General features: G+C 39.8%; 2 protein-coding genes across 5 annotated transcripts; one reads left to right on the top strand and one right to left on the bottom strand.

The window, feature by feature from the left end:
• Nucleotides 1-27: 27 nt before the first annotated feature.
• LOC143360642 (facilitated trehalose transporter Tret1) lies at nucleotides 28-9,561 on the bottom strand. Its single transcript, XM_076799680.1, has 4 exons — nucleotides 9,378-9,561; nucleotides 7,902-8,469; nucleotides 771-972; nucleotides 28-673 (listed from the first exon to the last, which is right to left on the bottom strand). Exons 1-4 carry the CDS (start codon nucleotides 9,439-9,441, stop codon nucleotides 35-37), a joined length of 1,473 nt encoding a protein of 490 aa, XP_076655795.1. The 5' UTR covers nucleotides 9,442-9,561; the 3' UTR covers nucleotides 28-34.
• A 2,608-nt stretch (nucleotides 9,562-12,169) lies between these two features.
• LOC143360257 (protein-L-isoaspartate(D-aspartate) O-methyltransferase) lies at nucleotides 12,170-14,490 on the top strand. Of its 4 annotated transcripts, none has more exons than XM_076798947.1 (6): nucleotides 12,170-12,403; nucleotides 13,035-13,149; nucleotides 13,221-13,360; nucleotides 13,435-13,660; nucleotides 13,966-14,051; nucleotides 14,133-14,490. In XM_076798947.1, the coding sequence occupies exons 1-6, from the start codon at nucleotides 12,185-12,187 to the stop codon at nucleotides 14,316-14,318; spliced, it is 972 nt and encodes a 323-aa protein (XP_076655062.1). In that variant the 5' UTR covers nucleotides 12,170-12,184; the 3' UTR covers nucleotides 14,319-14,490. The 4 variants fall into 4 exon arrangements, with proteins under 4 accessions (XP_076655062.1, XP_076655065.1, XP_076655063.1 ...); XM_076798950.1 differs by having other exon boundaries at nucleotides 12,385-12,403; nucleotides 13,049-13,149; XM_076798948.1 differs by lacking the exon at nucleotides 12,170-12,403 and adding an exon at nucleotides 12,609-12,758.
• The last annotated feature ends 1,983 nt before the right edge of the window (nucleotides 14,491-16,473 follow it).

The following is a 16,473-nucleotide window of genomic DNA, read 5'->3' as shown; positions in this document are numbered from 1 at the left end:
GCTTTGGCGACACGAAGCGAACGAACCGGGTTTGTCACACCTGTTCAGGTATCGGCATGTTTTTCTGAGCAGCCTCTTTGGACGACACGTGTCGCGCGTTGTCGAGCTCGCGCGGCATTCCTCCGTTTAGCTTGTCCAGAATCGCCTCGAGCGACAGTCCCTTCGTTTCCGGAATCAGCGCGAAAACGAACGCGAACAGAAACACGCAGATGGTGCCTAGCAGAAAGAAGCATCCGTACATGCCCAGCAACGCGACCATGTTCGGGAAGAATTTAACTACGAGAAACGCGGTGCTCCAAACGGTGATCAGGCCCAGCGTGACGATCGGAGCGGACACGTCGCGGCTAAGAATCTCCGCGGAGACGACGTACGGGCCCGGGCCCATGCCCAAATTGTACACGATCACATAGACGGATAACGCTACGACCGGGATCCAGTTGAAAGCGCCGACGTCGTACTGGAGAATCTGCATGTAGCAAAATAATCCGAGCGTGTAGTGGCAGACGCACATTCCCGCGCACGATATCAGAAGCAAAGGTCGCCTGCCTAGCCTCTCCATCAGCGAAGTGGACAAGACCGAGCCAAACACTTGGATAGCGCCAACGATAATCGCCGATGTATTGGGCGACAATGAGCTCCCGGATATCGCGAATATCGTTTCCGAATAGCTTATCTGCAAATGCAAACGAACAAGATATATTCCATGGAATGTTACAATTCCTTCAAGAATCTCTCTCTCTCTCTCTCTCTCTCTCTCTCTCTCCCTTTACCATGGCAAATATTCCGCAAAGTTGTTGACCTCCGAACAAACCCGCCGAGATCACCCATCCCTTGATCGTTGCTTTGTCTCGGAACAGGTCCGACACTCTGAAGGGCTTCTCCGAGGCGTTGAGCTCTTTCGCTTCCAACTGCAGACGCAGCATCTCGCGTTGAACCGTGGGCTCGTGACCCGCTCGGAACCATCTCGCGGACCTGGAGAACGTGAGAACTATTATAACAACTGCAATATACAGGGTGGCCCACATAACTCTGAACAGCTTAATATCTCGAAAACTATGCCATCGATTTTAAAGTTCTTAGTCTTAAATTGCATGGAACTGAAGGGCCTTTCTGACTACATAAACGTGAAGTGGCCTCTCTTCCCCTTTAACGGGGGAGGGGAGGTACCTTTGTAATTTTAAATGGAACCCCTAATAAAATGTTACATATTTAGATTCTACCGGAAAAAACAAGTCAATTTTGTCTGAAACATTTTTTTGTCAGATACTTCCATGATGAGATATAACAGTTTGAAGTTTCGAGTTGTAGGTACTTGAAGCGCTCGGAAATAGCGTTATGGAATTATACGCGCTTGAGTCCTTTGCTTATTCATGAAGAAACACAAACAATAATATTTACAATTCTTGAGTTTGACTCACTTATCTATGAAAACGTTTTCAGTTTAGAGCTGTTATTCAAGCAGTAACATTGTGATTATGGCTACTTTTGACACAGAAGTGAATATGTTATTAACGTTAGGTGAATGCCAAAAAAATTATCGGCGTGCAGCAGTGATGTTTTTTGAACGTTATGGGATCAAAAAATGTCATGCAACATTTCATAATTTAGAAAAGCGGCTTCGCAAGCACGGTGAATTGTGTAAAAAAACTCGCAATAAACCTAAAGCTGTCACTAATGAAAATAACAGTGCCAGTATTCTTGCTGCAATTACATTAAATCCTCATATTAGTCAACGTACACTTGCAGAAACATCACATATTAGTCGTTCATCAATTCAACGAATTTTGAAACGGCAAAAGTATCATCCATATCACATGGTTTTATCACAAGAGCTTTCGATAGCAGATTACGATCACCGCGTAAGATTTTGTGAGTGGCTGCAGGGTGTTGTTGCAAAATACTTTTTTCCGATGAGGCCACTTTTATGAATTCAGGGCATGTAAATAGACATAATCTGCATTATTGGGCCGTGGAAAACCCAAATTGGATGCGATGTGTTCCCTTTCAACATCGATGGTCTTTAAATGTTTGGTGTGGCCTAATAGGAGATTTTGTGATTGGACCTTATTTTTTTCAAGAAACTGTAACATCTGCAAGTTATTGTGATTTCTTAAAAAATCATTTGCCTGCGCTTTTGGAAGATGTGCCACTGCACGTTAGAAGAGAAATGTGGTTCCAACAAGACGGCACTCCTCCACATTTTGCAATCATCACCAGGCAATTTTTGAACGAAAAATTTGGGAACAAATGGAAAGGTCGTGGGGGACCTCGTCAATGGCCTCCTCGATCCCCCGATCTAACACCATTAGATTTTTTCTTATGGGGATATGTAAAGGACAAAGTTATGTTTGAACCACCGACGACAAAAGAGGATATGAAACAAAGAATACGTGACGCTTGCGCTTGAGTGACTCCCGAAATGTTAAAAAATGTTAGAACAACTTTGATGTTTCGAGTAAATAAATGTTTACAAGCCCGTGGTGGACATTTTGAACATTTAATTTAAAGTACATTTTATTTCTTCACGAATAAGCAAAGGACTCAAGCGCGTATAATTCCATAACGCTATTTCCGAGCGCTTCAAGTACCTAGAACTCGAAACTTCAAACTGTTATATCTCATCATGGAAGTATCTGACAAAAAAATGTTTCAGACAAAATTGACTTGTTTTTTCCGGTAGAATCTAAATATGTAACATTTTATAGGGGGTTCCATTTAAAATTATAAAGGTACCTCCCCTCCCCCGTTAAAAGGGAAGGGAGGCCACTTCACGTTTATGTAGTCAGAAAGGCCCTTCAGTTCCATGGAATTTAAGACTAAGAACTTTAAAATCGATGGCATAGTTTTCGAGATATTGAGCTGTTCAGAGTTATGTGGGCCACCCTGTATACAGGCTGTTCATTTGAAAACTTTCTAGCCGAATATCTCGAAAAGTATGAAAGATATTAAAAAAGTGTAAAACACTTGTCCAAGGATTTCGAGGGGGAAAGGGGGGGCAGTATCGGTTTTTTATTTGGGTGGCGTTTTTCAAGGTCATTTGAAGGTCAACTTTGCTTTTTGAAATGGAAACCTATATTTTTTATTATGGGATCTTATTGTACGTGAAAATGCCAGCAATTTTCGTAGGATACCTTCTTTTATCTGCGTACTAGTTTCGGAGATATTTAAAGAGAAGTAGAGCGAGGCATATTTCTACTGCGAGAAAGTTTGTAATTTCTTTATAACTGTAACACATTCTCAAAATGTTCTCCGTTGTTTTCTTAACAATAATACAGATTATTCTCAAATTCTGAACGAACATTTTTCAAGGTATCTGTTGGAATAGCTCTACATTCCTGTACAATTTTGCGACACAAATCGTTGACGCTTTCTGGTTGCATCTTATAAACAACAGACTTTAAGTGTCGCCACAAAATGAAGTCGACTGGAGTTAGATCTGGTGACCTTGGTGACCACTTAATAACACCTCTTCTACCGATCCATCTTAGTGGGAATCGATTGTTTAACCACTGGCGAACTGGTAACATGTAATGCGGGGGAGCACCATCATGTTGGAAGTACAAAAGTTCTTCATTTAACAAAAAATGAAAAAAAAAAAAAAATTGACCGGTCAAAAATTGCCGTTTTCATCTCTTTGGTTTTCAAGACTTTCTGTTATTAGTGGATCAATGATGTCGTCCAGTAAATTTAAATACAGATTGACTTTCAAATTTTTTTGTAAAAACAGAGGACCTATAATAGTATTTCGTAAAATGTGTGACCAAACATTTATTTTCTCCGGCCACTGAGTATTACTTTCTCAAATAAGATGTGGATTTTCGTCACTCCAATAACGACAATTATGACGATTCACAGCATCGTTTAAGAAAAAAGTGCATTCGTCACTGAAACAAATGTTTTCAATTATAGTAGGAGTGACATTGATCATATTTGTTAATTCTTCAGAAAATTCAATCCGCCTGTCAAAGTTATCTTCCAATAACTTTTGATGCACCTGCATGTTATAAGGATGAAACTTGTTATGTTTAAGTAATTTACGCACAGATCCCACTGATACACCAGTTACCATTGAAACTTGTTCAATTGAACTAGTGGGATTCACAGTAAACTGTCGTATAATTTCGATTTGATTAGCTTCTTTTATGAATTTTGGCTGGTTTCTTTTTGTTACCGATCCTGTTTCCTTAAACTTTACAACTAGTTGTAAACGTAGCAGCAGTTCGACGAGCACACTCATTAGTTCCACAAATAAAAATTATTTCTACTCGTTCTTCTAAAGAATACACCATTTTATATAATTAATTGTACTACGATATAGTATCTCTTATTACGATGATTCACACTTGACTAAATAGTACAATCCTATATTGAAAGACAAACAACACAGACAAGGAATCAATAGAGGACAATTTTGTTTTCAAACGGTACGTGCTAGTACAACTGGAAAACGTCAATGATTTGCGTCAAAGAATTTTACACAATAATATGCCTCGCTCTACTTCTCTTTAAATATTAGGGGGGTCCATAAGTAATCAATTATTTTGAAATCTAAAACGAACTTTGTAGTAAATTCAAGTTTTCATTTCTTAATTTATTATATAATCTCCATCATTATCAAGGACAGTTTGCCATCTTTCCTGCACATTTCCAATCCCCCTCTTATAGAAATCCAGGGTACGTGAAGCAAAATATGACTCAAGGTGCCTCCTTCCATCTTCTACATAAGTAAATGTTTTATTTCTTAAATAATGCTCCAGAGATCTGAAAAGATGATAGTCAGAGGGAGCAATATCCGGTGAGTAGGGGGGGGGGGGTGCGGTAAAACTTCCCATTGCAATTCTTTGATTTTTTCCTGAGTGAGTTTCGCTGTATGGGGCCGGGCATTGTCAATTTGCAGTATTACACCTTTTCTGTGGACTAAAGATGCCCTCTTTTTCAATAGTTCCGAATACAGCCGTTGTAATGGCTGACAATACAACTCAGCAGTAACTGTTTCTCCAGATTTCAACAACTCAAAGTGAATTATGCCACGACAGTCCCGCCAAATGCACAGTAACACCTTTCGAAGTGATAAGTTAGGTTTAGGGGTTGATATTGCGGTTTGATTTGCAGAAAACCATTGCTTCGAACGGTTTATGTTACCATAAAGAATCCATTTTTCATCTCCGGTAACGATTCTGCGAAGAAACGGATCTTTACGAAATCTGGATAGCAATGAAATGCAAATTGATCGACGAATATTCTTGTTGGTCTCAGATAATTGATGCGGTACACATATTTCTTGCCTATATGCCTTTCCCATTTCGTTTAGGTGGCTTTGTATAGTTGACCATGTGGACCCAAGGCTTCTCGATAATTCTTGTATACTTAATTTTGGATCAGCTTCCACTAGAGATTTTAGGGTGTTATTATCAAATTCAACTGGTCGTCCACTTCGAGGCCTGTCAGAGAGATCATAATCACCAGCAGAAAACCTCCTGAACCAACGTTGACACTTGTTGACCTTCAATACATCTTTGTAAACATCGCAAATTTTCTTTGTTGTTACCGCTGCATTAAATACCGCATGAAAATGAAAAAGTATGCAATGACGAATATGATCCTCGGAAGGTACGGACGCCGCCATTTTATTACAGGGTTGTAAAAAAATAATACTTTTTAGAATATTTTGAATACAGGCTGCTTTACCGAAAACTGTAAAAGAATACGTGTTTCCTCTTCAACGATCGGTACAGAACTAAAGGCAAAACAAATTCTTTGCAAATAATTGATTGATTATGGGTACCCCTAATATTTCCGAAACTAGTTCGTGGATAAGAAAACTGTCCTACGAAAATTGCTGGTCTTTTTACGTACAGTAAGATCCCGCAATAAAAAATATAGGTTTCCATTTGAAAAAACAAAGTTGACCTTCAAATGACCTTGAAAACGACACCCACATAAAAAACTGATACTGCCCCCCTCTTTCCTCGAAATCCTTGGACACATGTTTTACACTTGTTTAATATCTTTCATACTATTCGAGATATTCGGCTGGAAAGTTTTCAAATGAACACCCTGTATACAGGGTGAGTCACCAAACTTTAACACCTCAAATATCTTTGTTGTTTCTAAAGATACGTAAAATATGGTAAGGACAAAGTTGAATGGTACAATCGGGCTGACACGATGCAAAAAAAAATTTTGTTTTTATGTCATTTTTTTGGAGATATCAAGGTCACCTTGACTTTTTTAAATGGAACCACCCTTTTTTAAACACCTACAATGATAGTCCCTTTCATTAGGAATTCAGTGACTATAATTAGTCCAAGGTCATTCAAGGTCAAGGACAGAAAAAACGTATAAAACTAAAATATGGAAGCAGAATACCTGTATTTTATAAATGTTCGAAATGATGGCCGTCTGCGTCGATACATTGTTGTAAACGAGCTCTGAAGGAATGTTGAACTCTGATAAGTGTATCCGACGTGATATTCGTACATGCTGTGATGATACGCTGACGCATATCTTCAACTGTTGTTGGAGCATCCGTGTACACGGTCTCTTTTAGCAGACCCCATAAAAAGAAATCCAGTGGATTTAAATCAGGCGAACGTGCTGGCCATGAAACTGTTCCGCCTCGTCCAATCCATCGGTTTGGATAACGAGAATCCAACGTTTCTTTTGCTACTCGTGCATAATGAGCAGGACAACCGTCATGTTGGTACCACATATCGTAGCGATTTTGTAAAGGGACATCTTCTAACAAAATTGGCAGATCTTCTTGCAAAAATTGAGCGTATTTCTGTCCCGTCATCATTCCGTTAACGAAATATGGTCCAATTACTTTGTCGTTCAAAATACCACACCACACGTTTACGCTCCATGGTCTTTGATGATCAATTTCTCGCAGCCAGTGCGGATTATCCACAGACCAATAAAATGGGCGTTCCGTAGATTAATTGTGCCATGATTAGTAAATGTTGCTTCGTCCGTAAACAATACATTTGAAAAAAATGAATGATTTTGAAGCAATCCCCATTGACAAAAGTTAATTCTATTTTGAAAATCATTCCCGTGCAATTCTTGATGGAGCGATATGTAGAACGGATGAAATTTATGTCGGGCCAGAATTCGTATTACGCTACGTTGACTTATGCCTGCTTCCCGGGCAATTTTTCTCGTACTCACGTGAGGATTGACAGCTATAGCTGCTAAAATATTAATTTCATTGTCTTCATTAGTCGTGGGATTCTTCCGTTTGTACTGTCTTGCATGTACACTTCCAGTACTTCGAAACAACCTGTACGTATTAGTGAAAGTATGTCTAGAAGGAGTGTTTCGCTCGGGGTACCTTTCTTCATAAAGTAGTCGGGCCTGCACTGCATTTTTTCTACGTTCACAGTAAATCGTGATCATATCACACTTTTCAGTCATCGAATATAACATAGCGGAATCGCGTTTGGAAACATACTGATAGTAAATAAGAATGCTGAATAACATTGAAGGACCTTAGTATGTTTACTATTTCCTACAAGTCTCAACCGTGATAAACGTATTCTGCTTCCATATTTTAGTTTTATACGTTTTTTCTGTCCTTGACCTTGAATGACCTTGGACTAATTATAGTCACTGAATTCCTAATGAAAGGGACTATCACTGTAGGTGTTTAAAAAAGGGTGGTTCCATTTAAAAAAGTCAAGGTGACCTTGATATCTCCAAAAAAATGACATAAAAACAAAATTTTTTTTGCATCGTGTCAGCCCCATTGTACCATTCAACTTTGTCCTTACCATATTTTACGTATCTTTAGAAACAACAAAGATATTTGAGGTGCTAACGTTTGGTGACTCACCCTGTATATTATACAAAGTGGCAAGCGCGGCGAGCAGAGAATAAACTAAACGGATCCGTTTGGTTACCTCGCGGCTTCGAGGAGCCGATGACGCCGCACAAGATACACCGGCGATTCCGGTACGAGGAGGAAGACGACGAACGAGAGTAGAGGCATCGCGAACCCAACGATCGAGAACACCCGAAACGGCAGCATCGCACCGAAGATGTAGGTGAAGAGGATGCCGCTGTTCAAGATCAACGACAACAAGCTGCCCAGCATTCCGCGTATCGCGTCGCAGCAGATCTCCGATACGTATCGCGGCACAAGGAACAAAGTCATCGCGCCGCTCATGCCCGCGAAGAATCGTGCCAGTAGGAGATGCCAGTGTTCGGTGGCGAATACGATGACCAGCCAGGCGATCATACAGGGGATCATCGCAAGACAGCCCGCCGCTTTGCGCCCGTACATCTCCGTTATCTTGCCGATCGTCGGGGTGGTGAACGCAGCCGCCAAACACAGGATCGCGGTCAACCAGGACGCGGTTTCGTCCGTCATCGGCTCGCTGCCCACCGGCGGATGCTCGCTCTGCAGAACCGGCATCATCGGAGACTGCCAGCCGACCGATATCCCGTATGTCAGCGTCGCAATGTTCACTGAAATCCAATATTCAGTCCCGATAATATCAGTTCCTCCGATTCGTTACTTTGCCCGCTGATCGTTCATTCCCCGCGCACACGCCTACAAATTACTAATAAATACGCCGAGTACAAACACACAAAGAACTTCTGTAAAATCCATCTTGCCGTTAACCCGTTTCCATCGAACGGAACAATGAAAAATAATGCCCTTTTTGGCTAATTCTTTTTTCACAGGCTGTGTTATACGTACATAGAGTAAGGTACCCAACTACTGTGGGGGTACCAATTACTGCGCCCATATTAATTATACTTATTTTCAAAGCATAATGAATATTTTAAAAAAAGATATTAAATATTCTTCATTAACACTTTAATGGCCGCTCACACAACATGTGTGCGATAGCCGCAACAACTGTTATTGTCCGCTCATACAACATGTGTGTGATTAATAATTATCACACAAAGGAAAAATATTAAATTTGTTGTTAAATTGTGGTTGTTTTTTGTGTATGTTCGCACATGTTGAATTATTTCGTGAATTTAATAAAGTTTTTTTAAATTAATTCTTCAAAAATATTGCCGGCCCCTGGCGACGTTTGACTGCGTCGACGTACGACCATTAAAGTGTTAAAATCGGTTAATATACAAGGTATCCAAAAAATGTTGTACTTCTTTGAAAGAGGAGCTTCCCGGGGCCCTTTACAGTAACATTTCCCTTGCGAAAATGTTCTCCTTTGTTCAGGAGTTATTAACGAAAAACATGGACGGGACCCAACTTCTGTCGGCAAACCGCCATCATTTAAAAAAAAATTGGATTTCTCCGTGTCCCGACAACAATTTGTTAATATAGGCACAGTAATTGGGTCCCTTGCCCTACTAGATTGTCTTTGAAACGTTCAGGTGTTAATGACACCTCTACTTACCCATGACCGCTACGAAAAGCTGCCGCACTTTCCCCGGCTCGAAATCGTTCTTCTCTTCCGTCATATTTTCACCGTGCGAATCGGTGATAGCGGTGCGCGAAAGGTGCAAACCCTTTTCATCGATCTTGAAACAACAGAGTTCCCGCTCTCGTCTCTCCTCGCGATCGATTCTCCTTTGACCGTTACCGATCGTCGACGCCGCCTTCAATTTATACCGATCGGTATCCGCTCGGCTACCAAACTCGAACGAATCGAATCTATCCCTCTTATCTTCCGACATAAGTATTGTACTTATGTATTATACGTATGCCTACATGTTGTACGAGTACTATTGTATGCTCGACAAACACAGCCGACTGCGTTTCCCTATCAGCGTCTTCGCCGCGAAATCTCTGTCTTTCTTGTTTTTTCTTCCTTTTTCCTTTTGATCATCTTTGCGATTTTCGCCGTTTTCACGGTAGGTGATATAATATATAGCTTTTGTTGCGCTAACGCACCCCGTTATCACGATGAAAATCGTTGAATCTCGTTCGCATCGTATCAAACGCTTTCGCGTTCCGTCGCGCGTGCTACGCGCATTTCCGCATATGTGTATACAAGGTGTCCCAAAAAAAGGTTGTACTTCCTTGAAATGGGTGATTCCTGAGGTAATTTGAAGTAACTTTTTCCTTTACGAAAATGTTCTCTGCGACTTTGTTAAGGAGTTATTAACAAAATACGCTGACCAATCAGAGCGCGGCTACAGCGGACGGATTCCGGGTCGGCCAATGCCAACTTCACGGTCAGCGGGACCTGCCGCCGTGCCGGAGTCCGTTTGATTTTGTCGTGCCCTGATTGGTCCGCATTTTTCGTTAATAACTCCTTAACGAATCTCAAGAATCACTCCTTTCTTAGTTCCTTCCGTATTCTCTTAGCTGAATACAACATTTTTGGGACACCCTGTATATGCATATAGTTATTAGAGATCTATCTCTATTTCACGTGTAATACTTCACCTGTATTTAATAGTCATCCGTGAATTAATACATATATCCTTATATTTTAATTTGTAGAATTTTTAAAACATTGATATTAACGTGGTTGTATTAAATGCACACGTGACTATACATATGTAAATACATGTGAAAGAGAACACGTGAAATAATACATGTGCACAAGTGTATTTCACTTACACGTTAAAAACCATGACTTCTAAAGGCTCGTACAGACCTGAACATTTCGACGAACATTGCGCCGAACAGCGACCGAAACGCAAAAACGCGAAAACGTGGCCAAAACCTAAAATATGAACTTTCAGCTAGGTAAGTTTTAAGTATGGGGTTGGTTACTCTAAGAGTGTTTCTAAGTGGGGGTAAACTGCAGAAAGGTCGTTTTTTCATACCTGACCAACAGTCACAGTCCGAACTTCGAGTTCATTAGACCATACCTTTTTAAGCTTGTGAAGCACGTTGCGAATTTCAAGTGCACAGTGTACAAATTGTGTTGAAACGTTTCGATTTTAATTGTGCATTATGGATGCTATTTGTGGAGGTAAGTTACATAGGTTTTAGTGCCAAATGTTTATTGTTAACTGATAACCGTGTATGCAAAGAAAGAGTAAAAGTGAAGGCATTTTTTACGAATTAGAGTAAAAGTTGCAAGTCCCACACGGTCCCACGCTAAAACATGTTGGAGCTTCTACTACATAGTATTATCTTGCAATTCTAAAAAAAATTAGCTGCCCCTAGGTGCCTCTGCGGTCGTAGCACTGTTTTTTGTAACGCAGAGTAGCTATTTTATGTGCTTTCCTTGCATTTCTTGTCAAACTGCGAGAGATATGCACTAAGTCTTTCTGTAAAATTTAAACAGATGTTGAATAGAATGTCAGTTTTTAAAAAAAATCATATATCCGAAATTTTTTTATATTTTTCAAACACGAACGCTGTTTTTATATCGGCTGTTCATTTGAAAACTTTGCAGCCGAATATCCCGAAAAGTATAAAAAATATTAAAAAAGTGTAAAACACGTGTCCAAGGCAGTAACAGTTTTTTATTTGGATGGCGTTTTCAAGGTCATTTGAAGGTCAACTTTGTTTTTTCAAATGGACACCTATATTTTTTATTATGGGACCTTATTGTACGTAACTTTTTACGTCTTTACATGCAATTCTTCAATTCTTTCTTCTTTGAGAACTATGAAGTGCGAATAGGATACCTACTTTATACAATACAAAGGGTGGAGTTTGCTATCCGGAGAATTAGTGCTTTCCCTCGGTCAGGTCAATATGAGACAGCGAATTTTCTAATTTCAAGTTCAGATTCGTGATCGGCGACCCCAAAAACGGTCTAATACCAATTTTCAAGCAAAACCAATAATTTTGTAATAAGTTGTGAGGTTTTGACCACGTTTTGGCGATTTGGGACCACTGTGCGCTGTTCGGCGCAATGTTCGTCGAAATGTTCAGGTCTGTACAAGCCTTAATAATTATGCATACAGATGCACGCTTACCTCTGATTTACCATCGATCTGTTTTATCGCATTCCACCGATAAGAACAATTTACGACCTATTACTAATTTATGCACTCGGCGTTTGCGAAGCGCACAAGAATTTTAAACTTGGCAAATTCGTCTCTCGCGCGAAAGATATCGCGACAATAGAACGTTTTGCTAATCCTGTGCCTACAATGGGTATCCTGCGGGCGATAAAAGCCACTTCGCATTCGCCATTTGTAATCATGGCTAGTGGATTCTCCGAAAGATTTCGTACGAAAATGTTCCATTGCACTGTGAGAGAAAACGATCGAGAAGACTCGATTGTCGCGATATATGGATACACGTATGATCTACGATATGTACTTACCTATACAAGAATCATACGAGTACCGCGCACGCAGGTGCATCGCAGGCGCATACATATACATGTTCATATACTCATATACGTACAGATCGTGTCAAGGAGACAGTAGCAGTGCCGGGATCCCTGCCTACATACGCGTTAGTACGTATCTGTATACATATCTCTTGGCAGACATACCAACAGACCAGGTATTTGATCTTGTAGAAACGTTCTTCGAATTTGATAAGCTTCGTTTACGATTTGAGATTGACACCGTTTCTCGACGAATGTTGTCAAATCGTTGAAACGAATCTATGTCAAGTCAAGACATTCGATTCCCTCTCTTCCAACCAAAATGGTTCGACGCTACACCCTCGGCGCATCCTGTATCGGTCGGTGACGGCCATGTTGGCTGCACGGTTGCAGCGATGTTGATCGCTCGGGGTAAACCAATAACTTCTTCCAAATTTGTTGAAAATCATTTTGGCATTCATCATTCACCATTCATCGATTCACCGATTCACCGTTGCCACCCAGAGTAACCAGTCGTATTATTATATCGACGTACGTGAACGTAAATGAATATGTATATAAGCGCAAACTGAAATTCCATACGAGGTAAATATTTTTCATTGACCGCCTTTACTCCTGTTCGCACCTATGTATAGATTCTTTAATTACGCTTCCTGCCTGTTTGATCGAAGCGCAAAAAATATTGACAGCAATATTTACACGCCTCGGAAATAATTTGACGTATAGGCTATGTTCCCAGAAAACATACCGGGAACCTGTAATCTGGAATTAATCGACATATTTTTATTTTTATCGCTTATCGTTCGGCCATCGACAAACAGACACGTTCATTCAGCTGTCAGCTTCGTCGTAATCTCGCAGAAAAACATGGCATGGCATTGCAGCGGAACCACCAATCAAGAGATGGTTGCTAAACTGAAAGGTAAGGTCGACAACGATCCTTTTCATTACTTTCAAACCTTTCTCAGATATAAACAAGGAACGTTGTTACAGAAGCAGGCATCCTAACTATTGGTAAAGCGGAAGCAGCTATGTTAGCCGTAGACAGGGCAAAGTATTGCCACGAGGCAGAACCTTATCTTGATCGACCGAGAAGAATAGGATACAACGTAACCATTAGTGCTCCTCACATGGTAGGTGAACCAAGGAGAGTTGTCCGTCATAACTCGCGACAAACGCCCGTAAAATATGAATCGTTTGTCGTTAGCACGCGCACGCGTTGTGTATCCTTGCCGATCAATTATTCGAAGGTGCCAAAGCCCTGGACATTGGCTCCGGATCTGGTTACTTGACGGCATGCATGGGATTTATGGTGGGATCCCATGGTCGTGTAATCGGCGTCGATCACATCCCAGAACTGATTGAAATTTCGACGAAAAATGTACAGGAGGATTGCCCTCACTTCATCAAAGAAGGTCGCGTCAAGTTCGTTGGTAAGAACCCAAGAATTCTAGACGCATTGCAATGTTTTATAGGCCGGTAGATAATTTCGGGTAAAAAAGAAAAACGCGATCTCTCTTTTACAATTAGACGTTATACGCATCTGATACATTCAAGAGTTTAAAAATAACAGATACGCTCGAATGCTAAATACCCGTAAACCACCCACGTGGAGTAGGTTGTGTACCTTGTCAGGAAGAATGAAACGGGACTCTGTTCATCAATTCTATGACTTTGCCGTGCGTAATGTAAAAAGATAGACCGCAGTTTAACGTCAAGTCATTGTGAATGCGCCTAGTGGGAGATGGTAGATTGGGACATACCGCCGATGGCCCGTACAACGCGATTCACGTTGGAGCAGCAGCGGACACTTTACCGCAGCAGGTTCGAAAAATTCAGCTGAAAATATAATCCGAATCTACACGAAGAATATAATCCTTATAATATGCGTTTCGTCTGTTCCAGCTGATAGACCAATTAGCTACTGGAGGACGTCTAATCTGTCCAGTAGTTAGCATAGAAGGATTCCAAAGGCTTCAAGATTTCCTGCAAGTGGATAAGAATGCCGATGGCACGATCTCGACGAAAAAACTAATGCATGTTTCCTATGTACCCCTCACCGATCGTGCCACTCAATTACAAAACGATTAACGCGCGATCGCGCAGCTCTAGAAATCGTTTAGAAAACTATCTGCGCCGTCTTCAACAGTGGCAACGATCGATCAAATTCAAACGGAATCAGTTTCTCTCACAAAGGATTTGATGTTACCAGATTAGAAATTTCTTACCGAGGTATGCATCAATAAAATATATTTTCCGTAAACGAAGCAATTTTTTTATTCGTCTTCCACCTTGAATCTTTTGTTTTTAATCAATGTCGTGCAATCTCAAGCCGAAGCAACGCGCCAATCTTGTGAAACGTTCAAAGACCGATTCAAATTTCCCGCTAAGTTTTTGCAATATGTATCTAGATATACATGTAAGCGCGTGTACTACTTACTTATCTACATATTTACGTGCATTTGGTACCAGTTCAAGCAGTTTGTCACAGATAGCGCTACACTATTGCCTTTGTGAGGAATATTCTCAAATAAATTGTTTAACTTTATAATAATATTTATTCTCAACACTTATAACTCCGTTAAATTGAGTTATTTAACTATTATCAAATCGAATAATTTATATATTTACAAATGCAATATTTAGAGCTCTCAATAAATTTACCTTGTCACTTTCTTGAAAGTTTATTTAGATCTGATTTAGACAGTTGATTGGAAACTATGAACAAACGAAAGAATACTTACAATGTGTCCAAAAACTATTTGACAAAATTTAGAATTAATCAATATTAATGTTGTCGATAAGACAGAAAACTAATATACATTTTTTTTTTATTGATAAAGCTTTAGGCCTAATATGGCCCATAAGCTGGTTTGTATAAAGTACATAATAAATTCATCTTGTTCTTAAACCTATATTCCTATATACTATATATACATGTGTCTATATATACATACATATACCGGGTGGTTCACGACAAACAGGCCACCTAAATAGCTCCGTTAGGATTAGAGATAGAAGAAAATGTTAGAGAGAAAAGTTGTACTGTTAAAGGGGGCAAATATGGTGATATAAAAAAATGTTCCTATTGTAGTCGTTTTCAAGGTCTTTTGAAGGTCATCGATGATTTTCAAATAGCACCACATATTTTTAACTTCACAGTGTTGTAGCTGATGTCAAGACGAGTTCAATGATGTGGTACACTATGACCTTCAAATGATCTTGAACTAGAAAATTTATGATAAAGCACACACACACGCGCACACAATGATAACTTCAAAATGTGCAATCATTTTATTTGAACTAAATTAAATGTTCGAAATTATGACCTTGAGCAATAACACAAACATTTAAACGTTTTACAAGGCAATCAATTGTACTTTCAATTGTTTCTGTTGGAATTGAACTACAAGATCTAATTATTCTTTCTTGCATGTTCTCTGGTGTAGTCGGTTGATCACGATATACATCATCTTTGAGTGTTCCCCACAAAAAAAAATCAAGAGTAGTTAGATCGGGGGAACGAGCTGGCCATAGTATGTGTCCATTACGTCCTATCCAGCGATTTGGAAATTTATTGTTCAGAAATTCTTTTACGATACGTGAAGAATGAGCAGTACAGCCATCGTGTTGGTACCACATTACTTGACGAATTTCTAAAGGAATATCTTCTAAAAATATGGGCAATGTTTCTTCTAAAAACGTAAGGTATCTAGTTGTGTTTAATGTGCCGGGAATAAAAAGGGGTCCAATTATTTTATTATTCAAAATTCCACACCAAACGTTGATAGTTCAGGGTCGTTGTTTATCCACTTGTCGTAACCATCGTGGATTCGCATTACTCCAGTAATGCATATTTCTTAAATTAACTTCACCATGATTTGTGAAGGAAGCCTCATCAGTAAATAATACGTTACTAAAAAATCGGCTATCATTTCTAATTTGCCTCAAACCCCACTCACAAAAATTTACGCGATTTTCGAAATCTCTTCCATGAAGTTCTTGGTGGAGCGATATGTGATATGGATGGAATTTGTGTAATCGAAATATTCGCATGATACTTGCTCGGCTAACGCCACTTTCTCTACTGAGTTGTCTAGTGCTGATGCAAGGATTTACATTTACTGCACCAAGAACATTGACTGCATTTGCTTCATTTGTTACACTTCTCACTTTCACAGGTCTTTTATTTTCTACACTGCCTAATTCACGGAACTTTTTAACTAAATTTGAATAGGTAGAACGA

The sequence above is a fragment of the Halictus rubicundus genome, chromosome 13 (assembly GCF_050948215.1).
Source record: "Halictus rubicundus isolate RS-2024b chromosome 13, iyHalRubi1_principal, whole genome shotgun sequence".
Classification (NCBI taxonomy): domain Eukaryota; kingdom Metazoa; phylum Arthropoda; class Insecta; order Hymenoptera; family Halictidae; genus Halictus; species Halictus rubicundus.
Note: the sequence above shows the minus strand (reverse complement) of the source record. Positions and strands in the feature narration are given on the sequence as shown.